This window comes from Taeniopygia guttata, chromosome 3 (assembly GCF_048771995.1).
Source record: "Taeniopygia guttata chromosome 3, bTaeGut7.mat, whole genome shotgun sequence".
Classification (NCBI taxonomy): domain Eukaryota; kingdom Metazoa; phylum Chordata; class Aves; order Passeriformes; family Estrildidae; genus Taeniopygia; species Taeniopygia guttata.
The window spans coordinates 65,273,490-65,289,654 of record NC_133027.1 but is presented as its reverse complement, the minus strand read 5'-3'; the positions used below and the strand labels follow the sequence as shown (position 1 = coordinate 65,289,654).

Below are 16,165 nucleotides of genomic sequence, written 5' to 3'. Positions count from 1 at the left end.
AAGAGAGCTCTTCGCCCTACCCTCCCAGGAACATTACATTAGTCACACATCATTTTCCCTAGGTCCTAGGCCACCAGAACAAAAACACAGAATGTAATACATTCATCTACAAGAAAGACCTTACTGTTCTCTTTTCATTTTATGTAAAAGGCCTAACTGATCATTTCTTCCACTTTCATTAGAGAAAGGCGAGAGATTTCTAGTCTAGCACATCTTTCACAGCCTTCTGTGAGTGTCTGAAAAGCACTTTTGGATAAGAGCTATAAAGAAACTCTATAGGGAAGCCTCTTTGCTTTTTTTGTTTTTTTAAAAAGACTGCATATTTTTTCAGAGAATCACATTTCATACTGGCAAAAGTAATTACTTAATCCACTGTCAAATAAAGAGGTAAAATCAGGAATGCTGCAGTTTTCATGGCATTGAGGAAAATAAAACCTGGCCAGTTTCTGAAATTAAGTACTTCATATGCCCCTCTAGAAAATTTTATTCAAAAATATGGAATTGCACAGCATGCACATAGCACCTCAGGTTATCAGCACAGCACTGGGTAGCCTCTATGAAATTATATCTTAGCAAATGTGGCTACCAGAAAGTCACGAAGCAAAACCAAGAACAACTCAGCATGCCAGATATATATTCTGACATGACTGGCCCTGCTGCTCCAGAACAAACCACATTGGAAAAGCGGTGTTCTCCCAGCCACAAGTCTGCCTCCACTGAACCTGGGAGTGAAAAAGGGAAGGGAGATTTGGAAGGTCAACCTCAGAAACCAAAGGGACGCCAAGGTGCAGAAACCTACATTTTAATAATGACTGGCACTCAGACCATTGGGATCTGCACTGCACCTGGACTAACAGCTCCAAGACATAACTTCTAGAAATAAATACTCTCTTTATAAGTGTATTTTATATATATAATATATATTATATTATATATATATATACACAGACACATACTTTTATATATACGTATATATATCTGCATACATACATAAATCTGCATACCTATACACACATTTATATACATACATATATGTGCACATACATATATATACACACACACACATATATATATGCGTACTTTTTCTTTTCAGAGCTGTAGCCATGGGTTTCTAAAATGAGAAACAGTTTCTAAATAACTTTACTTTCTAACAGAGCATTTAAAAAAAACATTAAAGAACACTAAATAGAAAAAGGCAACCAAAAAAAAGGATAAAATGACAAATGCAAATGGGTGTGAGATAATATGATAGACAAGTAAAGGCAGCAGAGAAAATACCACTGATAGATACAGGCAAGGTAAGAAGTGAGCCTGGTACCTAGCAACCAAGTGATTTACTCATATCTGCTGCTAGAATCTCCAGAATTCTATATCTAACTCTGTACAATACAGTAGGAAAGTGTTAAATTATTTGAGTGGAAAACAGAATATAAACAACATTTAATGAAACAGAAGTTTGGAATGTTTATAATTCAACTGAAACCCATACATCATACTTACATTATTTTTCTGGAAAATAATTTCCTGAAATAAAAACAAAAAAAAAAGTGAAAATGTTGATAGCACTAGGAAAGGTATTTGATCAGTGTGACTTTCTAATACTACTGTTTGCACACATGACAAGAAAAGGTTGGTTGGCAGATGTTTTCTTATGCCGGTCAAATTAACATAAATAAGGTATTGTCTCAGAAGAGAAAATTCCTATGGAACCAAGTAGATACATACAACCTACATATACATAAGAGCATACCCACTGTCTGCATGTGACTATACATATAAACACATATATACCTGTCTCTCCATTTATAAATTTTCCTAGAGGGATGATGTCCAGAAGTTGTCTATTAATAAATATCTATTCATATTTGAAAAGTCAAATACAGTAACATTTTGCTAGGAGAAGCAATCAAAAAGAATAGAAAGCAGTATTCATATGAGGTTTTAAAATATTCCAAAACTGCTTGAAATTCACTTGGCTCTAATAATTAGATGCAAAGAACATATCTTCACATTTTCAGTGTGAATTTTCAGAGAATTAGAAGCATACACAGATGGAAAGAGCTGATTCCTGCACACTAATCCAGGTGGTACAACTCAAGTGTAAATCACTTCTGAGCAATGATCATCTTGCTTCCAGCATGACTTGTCAATAAGTTCGTATCCCAGGAACTGATAACCAGAACAGATTTATCAGACAGATTTGCCTCTGTCACTGGGACCGGTAAGCAGCTTCACTGGCACAACAGCATTAAAAACAAGCACAGCATCAAAACAAGGTGCCTCATACTTTCCATGTTGCTTAAGTCAGGCTTTGATAAAACTGCTTTCCTCCCTGTTGAGAGGGCATGTTTCACATAGGACTGTTTCTAGCTTTCCAAGTGTGGGTCATAAAGTTCTGGTCAACAGGGACGTCTTCTACTAGACCAGGCTGATCAAAGTCCTGCCCAGCCTGGCCTAAATGTTCATGCAGAAGAACATTTCACCAAAAGTTTACTTACACTGCTTTGTGCCCTGATTAAATCATGTGCTGCAGTTCTGTATTTCCTTCATTTTCAGTTTTTTAATTCCCCCTTCCATACAAGATTAAAACAGCACATGCTCTCCTGCATTGCTTCTACTTTTACCTGCTGAGTAATATGGAACAAACACTGCCTCAAAAGATGTCCCAGTATACCCACAGCTACTTTTTTTAGACAGTTACTAAATAGTATGGAAAGGGTCTCACTCTTTGACTAATTCCCTACAGACTATCAAGACCAGAAACACAAGCGCAGCTCAAAGCTAAAGGAAACCAAAGAGAGTCTTTCAGACAGCAGAGTACTGGTGGCAACTGTGACATCCAAGCCCCCTGCACAGAATTAGGCTTCCACTGATGCCAGTAGGAATCCAGCACATGACCCATTTACAAAGTCCAGCTCCTAAACTAGTAAAAAGTTCTTCCAAGTGCCCAGGAAAGCCTGATGCCTCACCCCAAGTGATTTCTCAGTGGGAGTTGGGTATTTGGCTCTTTGCCCAGTAGAATGAAATTCTGCTCTGCTCATACTGTAGATCATTGTACTTACACAACTGAATTAAATTCCCAGATACATCTTTTATCACTAGCATTATTTTTAGGGCTTTCATCTGTATACTCTTTGTGTTGCAAAAAGAAAGGAAATAATTGGATTGCAAGTGGTCCAGTTAGCTGAGAAAATTTAGAGGGAAGAGCAGGGGGAAGAAACTGAGCTACTAAGTATGTCCCAAACATAGGGCCAGCCTGAATAAAAGGGACAGACTCAAAACCATATAGCCTGCACTTGCCAGAAGCAGTGGAAGCAAACCCTTCCTGAGTGGTGCTGGTGCCCAGACTGCAGTCTGACTCACCAAGCTGCTCACTCTAAATTCTTCTTCTCAGCCAAGCCTGGAAGGGAAGCGCAAGAGCATAAAACACCTCCTGAGTAAAGCCAACGCATCTGAGAGAGGGGAAGTAATTGAAAAGTCTGCCATCTGAGTTGTCTGTCCTTTCCCATCATGGAAGTTGCTAAACCTTTTGGATAGTTGCAGTAGGAAGCAAGTACCAACTACCAACTCCTTGGCTGACAAAATACACAGCCCCATAGATTATCTTAAAAGACCCTCTTGCCTTAAACCAAAGTACTATTAACTGAGGCATGAGTTTTGTTTTTACTGATTCTATTACATTGCTGTTAATCTCCAGCACAGCAGTCCTGCAGGTACCTGATGCAAACAGCTGTAACTCAGCAAGATTTACCAGGAGGTATCAGGAGGCCCCATAAGGTTTGGCAGAAAACTGCTAACTTAGACACAAGCTAAAGCCTAAAGATTATTCTGCTGCCTACACTCTAGCACTCTCACAGGATTGTTATTACTGTAGCAGTTTACCACAAACACCAGTAATTCCCTTGAATGACAAAGTCTTGCATTTAGTTTCTCATCTCAAATTCGGCAAATTTCTGTTTCCATAAACAGCCAATTAACAGCTAGGTATTTAAGTGACTGCAATCAAGCAACCAAAATCTTTCTCTTTAGAAAACTAAATTGAGTTTTACAGCATTGCATTGTAGGCATCTTTGCCGGGCCTCAGAACATTTTTGCTATTCTGTTCTCAACCACAAGTGGCATGTGAATTTCTTACAGAAAGAATTTATTTCAAGTGTTAGGTGAGCTGTGACTTCCCCTCCAAACCCCTTTTTCCACCCAGTGCTACCTTCAGTGACTGCAGAGACTCTGCATTTGTGTCGCAGTAGAGGATAATGTTGTTAGCCATGCTGAAGCTCTCCCTGACTCCCAGGTGGTAGAACAGGGAAGGTTGACGGAAGGCATCACTCATCTCGACCACAGCAATATCTGCAGAAAAAAAAAAAAATATTGTCAATGACACACATTTCTGACAGTCAAATACATCTAGGTCATGTTTCTTCACACAATTTATTTTGGTAAGAAGACCTGGCTTTAAGTAGGAAATAAGAGACCTAGTGGGATTTCCCCATTTCAGCCATTATACTTGAATTTTGAACATAGTCAGCAGGATGTGGTTTAGCTTTTTCTATTTAACTATTACTCCTCTATTTTTTATTTAAATGAGACCTTAAAATGGCAAAAATGGATAAACTGTTGATCAAGAAAAGGAAAAAAAAATTGCTGTCTTCTTGGTAAATCTATACATGGTGAATTATAACCTTAGTGAAAAATAAAATTTAAAATTACATTAGATGTATTTTTACTCTCTGCAAGTTGCAATAAAAATTCATCTAATCTATAACATACTGTATAGATTCTGTACTAGAATTTTGGAAGAAAACAAACTGAAAGGCAATGTTCCAATATAAATTACCATTTCAGATCTATTTTGATTCATATAGAAAGATGATAGAATGAGAAAAAGACAAGGTAGAGATGCAGAGAAGCAAAGCGGGAGTAAATACATAAAGCCAAAGAAACACCCATATAAGTAAAACCTTAACTGTGCAGAGAATTCTGTTCACAATAAGTTTTACCTGTGTGAATAATGCATGCAAGCACATGAATGCTTATAGAACAAGGAATGTAGTCCACAATTTCTCTTAAACCATGTGTTTCTCTTGACAAGATTGCACCAATGCCAAAGTGTAACAAGAGACAATAACTATTTCTGCTGACTCTTTGTAAGATTCCTGTTATACCAGGCAGCCTATTTCCACTGCAAAAGCAAAGCAAGAAAACTCATCTCCACCTCTTCTACAAACACCTTTCTGTCTTTACACCCAATTAATTTTTATCTTAGGTTTCAGGAAAAAAAAAGAAAACCAAACCCTAACCAGAGAAATAAGCTTCTGTTAAAGAGTAGAACAAGAAAAGAAGACTGGTTTCCAGTATCTCTCTATGCTTTCCCATTCCTTTGAAAGCTTTGGAATGACTGAAAAGACAGATAGCAAGATAAGCTCTGTAGGGAAAAAGCCTATGGACCCTCAAGTTTCTCTAATTAATCTAATCAGAGATTCTACCTCTAACCACAACTTCTCGCCTCATCTATTTATTTAGATCATCAAAACTGAAATGAAGATATTCAATAAAAGATAAGCCTTGAGGTCACACTCTTATCTGGGGAAGCGGTGTCTCTCCAGCTTGTTGAAAAGGAATACCTTTGCGACATCTACTCTTCAGTAATGTGCTTCAGTAACTGGCCTACAGGCTTATAAATTATTAAAATCCTGAAGGAAGGATAGATACACATAGGGGAAAGAACAAACTTTGCCTGTACAAGCCTAGGCTCTTCAAGAAACAAAATTAAAAGAGACAAGGCTACTATGCTATAAAAAAATTATACATCTTTTCACACTAAAAAACCCAATGTTAAACTATGTTTTCTAAAATGCTAAGAATAATAACTTGTGTTCTAAGCATCTCCCTCTGTTCAATTCCACACAGTATTTTGCAGTATGGATGCCATCAAATTTTACTGAAGTAAAAAAGGCAGTGCACTACTAAGACTACGCATATACTCACATTAATTTTAGGAAAGTGAAGCATCACAAAAGCCAAACAAGAATGACAATACCACTACTATATTTTGGGGTGAGATTTGAGTCTGTTTATTTTCTTCTGAAACTTGCCATAATGCACTTTATATTTTTAACTGCTCCTACTCACATAGAAGTCTAATCTTGAGCAACTCCAAATTTATGGTACATATCTATTAGTGCCAAGCAGGAGGAAAATTTGCGCAATGTGTCATGACTTAATTCTGCAATCTTGCAAGATAATGTGCTCTCACTAGAGTTGCAAAATTAAGATTAAAAGGGAAATACTACTTTAGATGGAGCCTGATCAAAGCTAAGTTACAAAAAACACTTGAGAAATCATATGTTAAAATGTCAAGTTCCTAAGATCATGAAGAAGGAAAGAGAAACTCAAAAATATTATGTGTCGATATATATATTACTGTCAAGCTGGCCAAATACATTGAACCAAGTCTGACACAGGGCCACACTCTAGGAAACATTCTTGGGCTCTGTACCATCCATATCATAGTAAAAATAAAATAAAATAAAATACCCAAACCATACAAAAACATTGAGTTACTTACACAGAAGAGGGAAGGACCATGAGTAAAGAAACACCTGCATGAAAAATTACACTGGTATAAACTCTTTTGTGATACTTGTATTTCTGATGTAACTAAAGAAGAAAAGATATGTCAAGACTTCTGTGAAATTCTTCTGGATAACCTCATTTGATAGATAAAGCAGCGTCTTCCTTAGAACAGGTCTATCTTTTGTGAAGTTTTCCTGTTCATTTTAGCAGTTATGTATTTTAAGATGAAGATGTCACTCACAACAAAGAGATCAGATTTCTCAAGTTCAGGTTAGGCCTCAGGGCTAGTACTGCAATTTCCAAGGGGAACAACCCAAATCTTACCTGCAATTCTAACAAGCCAAAAAAAGTATATGCACTTTTGAGATCAGATGTCTATTCAAATAAAAAACCATATATCCTAAACTAGCTCTTCTGACACACATATTTTTGACTATCTTCTTTCATAACATCAGAAGATAACTCCTCTGAGCAAAGGAGCGATCAATGTACTTGACAGAAATACAGAAGTCAAATACTATGTAACTCATTCTGGAGAAAAAGAAAAAAGATAAAAAACCCACCACAGAAACAGGAGTGGTAATGGTTCCTACAAAGCACCTGAAGTGTACCATCAAGTGCACTACAAAACTGCCAAACACTATATTCAGTTACATAAAATATTATTAGAAGTTTAGAAAAGATTAGCAGGACTGATGGTTTTCAAGACAAATCTAAGTAAAACTACACACACAGGTATCAAAATTCTCACAAGTTTGAAAGAGCCAGGATTCAGCTAAGCCCAAAATAACTGTTTGGTCAGTTATATTATCAATCAACATATAAACTGCCACAATCCTCTTTATCAGGTTCTCACTCTCATTTCCCCAAGATGACCTCAATTGAACATTCTGATGCCATAGAAGATAAGTTTTCTATTCACTGGAGAACACACTTTCATAAGTGGCAAAATGGTATTTCAATGAAGGTGGAGGAATCAGCTCTACAGTTACACTGGAACTACCCTCCTTACCAAAACATCTGTGGTTTGGGTTTCAAGGCAAGTAAAAGCCTGATCAAGCACAGGAATCAGAGTAGAGCTCTCTCAACACCTAAGACCTCAGGATGAAGCACTCTGAAGACCAGGAACATCAGTTCACTGATGTCAATTCACTTCAAAGGCTCTTGCACACCTTCAATGTCACAGCAAAGTCTGTTCAGGCTCCAGCAGACTAATGAGTAGGGTAGAAATGGAATCACACTGCATAAAACAGGAAGAGAAGACAGAAAGTGCAAGAACTGCAATTTTTGCAACCTCACAGGCTGAAAGAATGTGAAATTTAATTTTGTACCCAAGACCAAAGTAAGGGATAAAATTTATTCTATCTCATGTAAGTAGACCTGGTGACAGATCGCTGATAGTAAAGAAAACAGGTATAGAACGGTCTTTACCTTTTCTAATAATTTTTCACATTAGAACTAGAAAGTCTTATAATAGGTCTTGAAGTAAATTACTGTCTCCTAATAGTTTATGAACAATAAAATAAGTCTAATCACTACCTTCTCTCCCATCTCCTTAAACAGTTGTCCTGCCTAAATTGATAAGACAAGTGTATCATAAACATAAGACTAGAGTTCCATTCACTCTGGCCTAGGCAGCAAAACCAGCATAAATCCAGCAGCAGGCAGTTCAGTGTCCATGTCCTAAATCACCCCAAGCCCTGTCTGCCTGCTGACAGCAGCCAAACTGCTTCTAATAAGGCTGCTTGTGTACACATTAGCTGAGCAACCACACACTGAACTGCAGACACACCAACAACTACTAAGCAATCGAAATCTAGCCTGTTATTAGGCTAACTAACATCTACACCAACAGTAGCTTGAAACACACTATCACACATCCAAGAGAACAAAATATCACTGCAGTAGTAACTGGCTTCTTATTACCCTGGGAAACCAGATTCATGAGTTGGAATTGGAGGCAACTCACTTGACCCTTTTTGCCTGAGAAGCACTAGAAAAGTACACATTTCTGTGAAGTTTGGCATAGATTAAATCTATCTTACAAATCATTCCTAACTGTGATGTAAATCCACTTAGTTCTCTTTAAGCTATCTGTGCAAAGATTGAGAACCTTACATGTAAAGTCTCTGCTAATTAACTTGTCTTAAGAAATGGTAAAAACTCCAGAGTATACACATTAATATGGCCAAAATAGGGTAAGTGTCCATTAGTGGATACAGAGCCCTTTGCTCTTGGCTATTAGCCATGCCTTTAGTCACCAAGAAAGTGATAAATGAAATGCAGTGGTCAAAGTTCATCTCCTACTCATTGTTTTAAATGCAAAAGGGCAAATAAGAATGTTTAAACAAGTGCTCTGAGATATCTTACATGTACACCCTACTTTTTGATACTGCCTGCTTATTACAATACTGCCAGGAAAAGCAGTGAATACAAACAGAGCAACTATACAACTAATGAATGTTTATGTTTTCTATTATCTTCTGATTAATTGGTATTAAACACATGACTATTGCCTTACATTCACTGTCCCACAATCAATCAGGGGAACAGGAAAGATGATAACGGCAACTTCTGAGACCAGGATTTTGTGCTCTTTTCTACTTGAGGGCTAAAAGAGGAAGATATCATTCTGACATAGATATAGAAGAAAAGAAAGGAGGGTAAAATTTATTTCAGTGCGAGTCTGAACATCAACTTATTTTATACAGCAGTAGCAGCTCTCCATTCAGCCTTAGAACAATGATATGATGACACTTACTATTGGGCAAACTTTCAGAAACAAGCAAGGAATATCCTTATCTATTTCAACTTCTTTATGATTCTCTATGCTTGGCACAGACATTTTCCTGTTTACCAGAGACTGCCTGCATGAGGTAGGAAACCTGCTTTGGCAATTCCAACACATCAGTACAGATTGGTATTTCTGATTCAACTGTGCAAACCACAGTGCCATTGACTTGTCAACAGCACTGGAACCAGACATTTCCTGTCAAGAGTGTCTCATAGGGCTCCAAGACCGGAAACAATTGATGGGAGCCACTGAGGTGAGAACACCCAAACACAGGTGAATGGCCAACCTCCCAGGAAACCAGTCCAGTCAAGCCAGTCTGTTGGGAGAGGCTAAAAAAAAAAACCAAACAACTTTGTAAGGGGTGTCTGAGGCTTGAAAATGGGGAAGGAAAAGCAGGCAATGATAGCACAGGCAAGTTAATTGTGCCATATACTAGAGGAAAAGCAGAGTATTTGTAGAGGCCTGAACTTACGCACAAAGTAGGCTTAAGGGCACTAAGACAAAAACATGTGATGGACATGGGCTAGTTCTTATCTAGTTAAATGCACTATGACTTAGGAATCTAATAGTAATCCTGTCTTGAGCAGTCTCATTTTTATGCAATGGAAGCAGAGCTCCATCATTAATGAAGTACAGACCAGAGCCGGCAACCTACTCAAAAGGGAGTTTCTGAGCACAAATTCCCAGAAGATACAACACAAACCCAACTGTCTGGTGGGTTGTCCCTTTCCAGATGCTGCATAGCAAAAAGTTGAGCTACAAATAATTAGAGCACTTAATACTTGCCCAAAAAGCACCAAGTTACCTTTGGATACAACAATACCATTTTGCCCTCATGCTGGTATTAAGAGCCCACTGTTTCTTGAACAGCTAAACTGAGTTGAGCTGTTCTTGAATTTCAAAGAAACACCTACACCTAGACTTATAAGCAAAAAGGCATGATTTCCCTTCAGATAAACTCAATAAGCAGCTTTTACTCTTGGGGGAGGTTCTGACCCTCTTCCACATTTGTATCAGACCTAGTGTGGTCAATATCCAGTGAGACAACTCAGTTTCTCTGTTGGCTTGGAGGGGTGGGGTGAGCATGCAGGACCAGCTGACTCCTGGATCAGTTAGATGATCTCACTTTACACCCACACTATCACTAGGTCCTATATAAAGAGGGCACCAGACTCTACAACATCTGCAAGGATGCAACTGAGTACCTAATTAATCCTGCTTAAGAGTCACATATTGTTCCAGGGAGTAGGTAAATTTTAATCCTTCATATAGACATCTAGTTGTTCAAGAGTCCCATATATAACATCACAGGAAGAAAAAAAAATAAAAATACATATACACAATCTACCTCATTATATTAGGCATCTATAGCCATACTGACAGACTCTAAATTGAGTATGTGACTCAATTTAGGTCTCTATGAGTCTGGTCATTAACAAAAAAACCCTAACTAATAATGTAAAAGCAATCTCTTCTCCTTTTAAATCATTAATAATTGTTGATTTATTTCTAGTTAAGGTAAGAGAGAAGAACTACTTAAGTTAAAGGCTGACAATGTGCATGAACAAATAAAAGTTATCCCTGCATAAATTTAAACTGGAAATCACGAAAAAGTTCATAAACTACAAATCCAGATGTCCTGGAGAACCCCCACAAATGTTTAAGTGATTGGCAGTGATCTGCTGTCACACAGGAGTGTTACAAAACTTGCACCCTGTCCCACAAATACATCGAGGTGCCCTTTAGTAACACTTGTGCAAATTGATTCCTGCCAACTTTTGTAGCTAACTGGCTCAGATTATTCTCACAAAATCAAATGTAATACATCACCAAGTAGAACCAACCAACCAAGGAGGAGAGAAAAACAAGTTACTTTTCTTGTTGCAATAACAGTATTCAAGACCAAGTGAAACTCCGTCCTTTTTGTCTGCACTATGCTTCAAATATGTGAAGGGAAAAGAACCTCTTGCTTCTGTAATCAAAAACTGATGAGAGATAAGCTGAAGGCAATTACCAAAATAAAACAGCAGAAGCTGGCAACAAACTGGTAACAAAAAGAAAGTTATAACAGCTGTTAGAAAAGAAATGAGACAGAAAGATAGAGATGACAAACAATAACTGGTTGTGTAGGAATTAACACATCAAACTACACATCAAAACCCAAATTACTGTGTCAATGATCTGAAGACAACTGAAACAATATAGAAAGGCTTTCTGATGAAGAAAAAGAAAACAGAAGAAAGCTTGAGTTTAAAAAAATCCAATCTCTCTTGGCCCAAAACAGGATTGTAATGTTATCACGTGATTCCAGCCCCCAACAATTTAAAAAAAAAAAAAAACTCTCTCAGCTTAATGCATGTGGGAGGAACTCGGGATCAGGCAAGAATAAAAGATGACAAGTAAACAAAGAGCCATTTATTCAAAAATAACCTCAATATGTTCAGACTCACTGCATCTGTATCAGTCCTAGTGAAACAGATTCCCTAGTACCAATAACACCAAATACTAAAGACTACCTTAACTCTGAACTTTGCATCAGAAAAAATACTCAGATGACAATGGGGTAACTACTGAAGCTCAGCTGAATGCTGAAGCACATTACAGGGCTAGAGTTGGGATCTGTACCAAATATTATTTAAGCAATCCACACACACAACAGCAGAAGCAGTCAATGGAAACAAGGCAGGCTGTAGCAAAACAGTACTTCTACATTGAGAAATTTTATTCAGAAGGTCCTCACCATTGCAATTTTTTTTCAAATAAGACCAAATATTCCTTTGGCCTGGACAGGATCTTAAGCAGGCAAACCCCTAGACAGAGAGAGAGAGAGAGAGAGAGAGAGCGAGAGAGAGAGAGGATGTGATGGTATTTATGATTATTTTGGTTTATATTCACATGTTATGTGAATATCTTTGAGACACAAGATGAAAGAGTGATTATTTATTCTCTGGAGAAGTGACTGGGTCTACCCAAGAAGAAAGAACTTGTAAGAACACAGGTTCTTACAGTTTCTTTTCTGCCAACAGAAAAGTTCAGAGAAGAAAGGAGAGTCCTATGAAAACCAAACAGCCAGGTCTCATGGGTGGTGGAAAGTTTTCCAAAAGTCTATATGAACTGTAGAGTTTTCTACAGCTCAAAAGTTGCAGAGAAAATTAAAGCCAAGGAAAAAAACAAAAATTCACCTCAAGGACAAGACGGGTAGGAGAAAAAGCTGATCAAAAGCTCTTTTTATTTCTGTCTTTCCTGTTCTGTTTATTTCTGACTAAATTACCTCAGGTTTTCTGCACCTAAGGAGTCTTCCAGTTTGGGTTTTTTTTTCCTAAAATCTAACTATTTTCACTTACAACACAGTTATATATTTGGTTTCTTTGCTCAGCTCACTGTGACAAAAATGGCTAGATCCACCAATAAGCTTTAAAAACAAAGTCTGGGTTTCATTGCAGTATCTGGAGGGATCAGATCAAAACTTAGTTGAACTCAGTATTTCTTTTCTGCCAGAAGCCAGCAGGCAATGTGGCAGAGATGGCAAGAATGGTGCAGGTAAAGACTGAGCTTTTTTAAACAGTCCACACACATTTACATTAAAATGTTAAGCTACCTAGAAAGCTGAATATCAACATGTATGTTACTTTGCATTCACTATCACTGAACTTCAGCTGTCCTTTAGCTGCTCATTTCCCTGGTACCATAAAACCTTCTACAATTCTTTACTGCCTAGTCTCTAAAGTTTTGACAAGCCTGCACCAGAAAAATAATTTTAGATCAACCGTGAAACTTCTGAAAAGGCCAATTCAAGACAAGAAAGTACAGAACAATCCTTTTAGCAGCCTGATGTTCTACAGGTAACCTTGCTTCATTGCGAAACTTATCTTCTGTTTCTTTCCTTTAAGAGCCCACTTAAGAGTTACAAGGATGTCATCTCCAGACATTTTATCCCTTTAAGAGTATTTGATAAGGTATCCCATCAAAAGCTTTTGACATCTCAATATACTGTCTTAAATGGATTACCCTTAAGTACAGGCTCATAAGAAGAGTGTGATTTCCTTCTACAAAAAAGCCACTTCAACTCCTACCTGCTGCCAGATTTTACCTGTGACTCTAAATAATGTGTTCTTTATTTATATTTTTAACCCATTTGCCCTAACGTAATACCAATATAATCTCCCACTACAATGCTGCCAAGATCAAATAAAGTCAGAAGTCATGCACCAAAAAATTAGCAGTCTTCAGCAAGTATTACTCAAACTCTTTTGGAAACTGTCTTACTAAGGGTTACATGCCTTTTAAAGCATCTTTAACTTGTTTACTCATCTGAACAAAAGTTCTCCATCCAAAGGGCATCATTCATTTTCTTCATCTTCTCAGCAATACCACCTACTGTGGATTACTTTAAAATTTTTGTTAATAAACAGCAAACATTCTCTGGAAGGAATTTTCCTCAGGATGTCTTCATGCCATCTGAAAGCTCTTCCTCTTTTTGGCTAATCCTGTCAATTTCTTGTGAAGAAGAAAACGTCTTGCTCATTTTTACATAGGTTGTAGTAGAAATGTGGCCTGCACCCAGAGGAACTAAATGTTTAAGACAGATAGACTTTTCTTAAGAAGGCCAGAGCCATATCCATTAAGTCACTGAAAATACTCTGGAAGTGTTTCTAATACAAAGATGCACAAATATTTCTTATAATATTATTTTCAAGTCGTGAGAGTTAATGTTTTCCAATCCAGTGATACCAAAAATGGTTTAAACTTAGAAGCAGCAAGTACAAGCTGAAAAATAAATACAAGCACTTCAAGATTATGATGAACAGCATCTGGAATGCCTGTAAAAAGATGGGAATCTTCCTAAGCCTCTGAAAATGTGGAAGCAGAATTTTTCTAAGAGATGTAAACAAACACATTTGTTAAATGTCTTTATTTAGTCATGGAAATATTTCCATGTTAAAAAAAACCAAAAAACCAAAACTATTTTTCATTCAAAATATAACACTTGAGAATTTTAGTCCTCAAATTTCAGAATAATCAAAAAATATGCCTACCACTCCTGGTTTTCACCACCCTCTCCACAAAAATCTCTACCTTGTAGCATTTTCACTGCTGTGTCCAATGTTCTCCCATGAACAGAAAAGCTTTGAGAAAACTACCCTCCTGAAGGCTTCGGAATTTCACATGCCATGTTTTCTGATAAAAAACACCATCATCTCTTAAAAAGTGCATAAATCTTGGCAAAAAGGGAAAAGGAACTACAGAACCACATGGTACATCCTAAAGTATCTGGAAATTCAACAGTCTGAAGTGTTTCCAAGTCATTTCTTGTGTACACAATATATAACAGGTCTTAGCAAACCCATCCCTCTGGAATGTTAGTCCTTTTGAAGACTATTTAACTATGCCCTTTTATGGAAAAGTGCTTCTTTTAGCTTCTTCTGAAGCTGCTTACAGATAAGAGTTAGAAAGTCAAAAATTAAAAATGAGTCAGAACTCCTTAATAAATCTTTCCTTTCCATTCCTGATTTTAGAGCACACCAACTTTCCCTTTGTTTTTCTTCTGGAAAGACCCTATCAAGTCAGTCTCTATCTGCATGGAAACAATTCCATGAATGATTCTGATAACTGTCTGTGTCTTCTACGAAGATCCAAATTCAGTTTTTCAAATGAGATGAGCAGAGATGCACATGGTAAAGATATTGCACATCACAGTTATACAGCAAATACCTCTTCTAGTTTTCCCTTCCTTTCTTTCTTTCATTGTGGCTGCTGACAAGTTTATTTATTACTCCTATGAGGTTTTCAGTAATTCAGTCACCATACCTGTAAGCTGTTACACACCCTAACAGATTAAAAAATAAGCATACCCTGCAGCATTTAGTTATTCTGTGTCTTTGTCTATTAATTTGATTTTAAAATTGGTCTAGTGACTGCACTGACCAATATTTCCCAAATTAAAACCTGTAAGCACTAGTTTATCAATTGTTTCCTTGCTTATATATTTCTGGGAAGTAATGCATATTCCTTCCCTATGAGCACAGCAATGAATTTATCATTCCTAGAACATGAATTTATTATTGTTTATCATCTATTTGCAATGTCCTAAATATTTGTTGTTTAAATTCAAAATATTATGTCTACTTTTCCTACTCATCTGCACCTTACAAGGTCTATTTATGTCCTATTTCAGAGAAGTGCTTGAAAAAACATAGACATATCAGTATCTGCTTCCATATCTCATATACCTTATCTATTTCCAGCTCTTCCTTTAAAAAACAAAACAGAAAAAAGAAATCACCACCACTTACTTTCAACAAAGCAAGCTGTAGAATTACAGTTAAGCTGCTTTTCCCACGTAGCACTACTACTAAGGCTTCTTAAGTCAAACATGATTTGAAAGCAGGTAGGACAACATTCACAGGGTTTGGCCAGACCCTAGTGATCTCCAAGTCATAAGTACAACATTTGCACACAGCCTTCCTTGCAATTTAGCAGGAAAAAGCCCACACACAGCACTCAACCACACAAATCAATTTACTTCAGTCAACACAGGTGAAGTACAGGGTAAACAAAACACACCTGGTTAAACCTAGTTTGAAAGCTCCCTGGGCTCCACCAAAAACACTGCAAAAAAGTATCAACCTCACACAGAAAAGAAAGTCTTAAATTTAAAGATGAGACTATAGTTTGGAGTATTCAGAAATTGAAAAAAATCAACCCTCCATCAAGCTAGATATATGTCACTAACATGGTACATGGCACAATAATTTTCTTCTGTTGCAACAATTTACAAAATATAGAGCTGGAATCAAT

General features: G+C 37.1%; 1 protein-coding gene across 1 annotated transcript in view; it reads right to left on the bottom strand.

Annotated features, from left to right (window-relative positions):
- MAP3K5 (mitogen-activated protein kinase kinase kinase 5) overlaps positions 1-16,165 on the bottom strand; it is a 98,317-nt gene that overhangs the window by 65,791 nt on the left and 16,361 nt on the right. Inside the window, exons 2-3 of the mRNA XM_002194582.7 lie at positions 4,208-4,347; positions 1,501-1,524 (exon numbers count right to left, since the gene is read on the bottom strand). Of these exons, the coding sequence (XP_002194618.4) occupies positions 1,501-1,524; positions 4,208-4,347 (164 nt within the window). The remainder of the gene's footprint in view (positions 1-1,500; positions 1,525-4,207; positions 4,348-16,165) is intronic.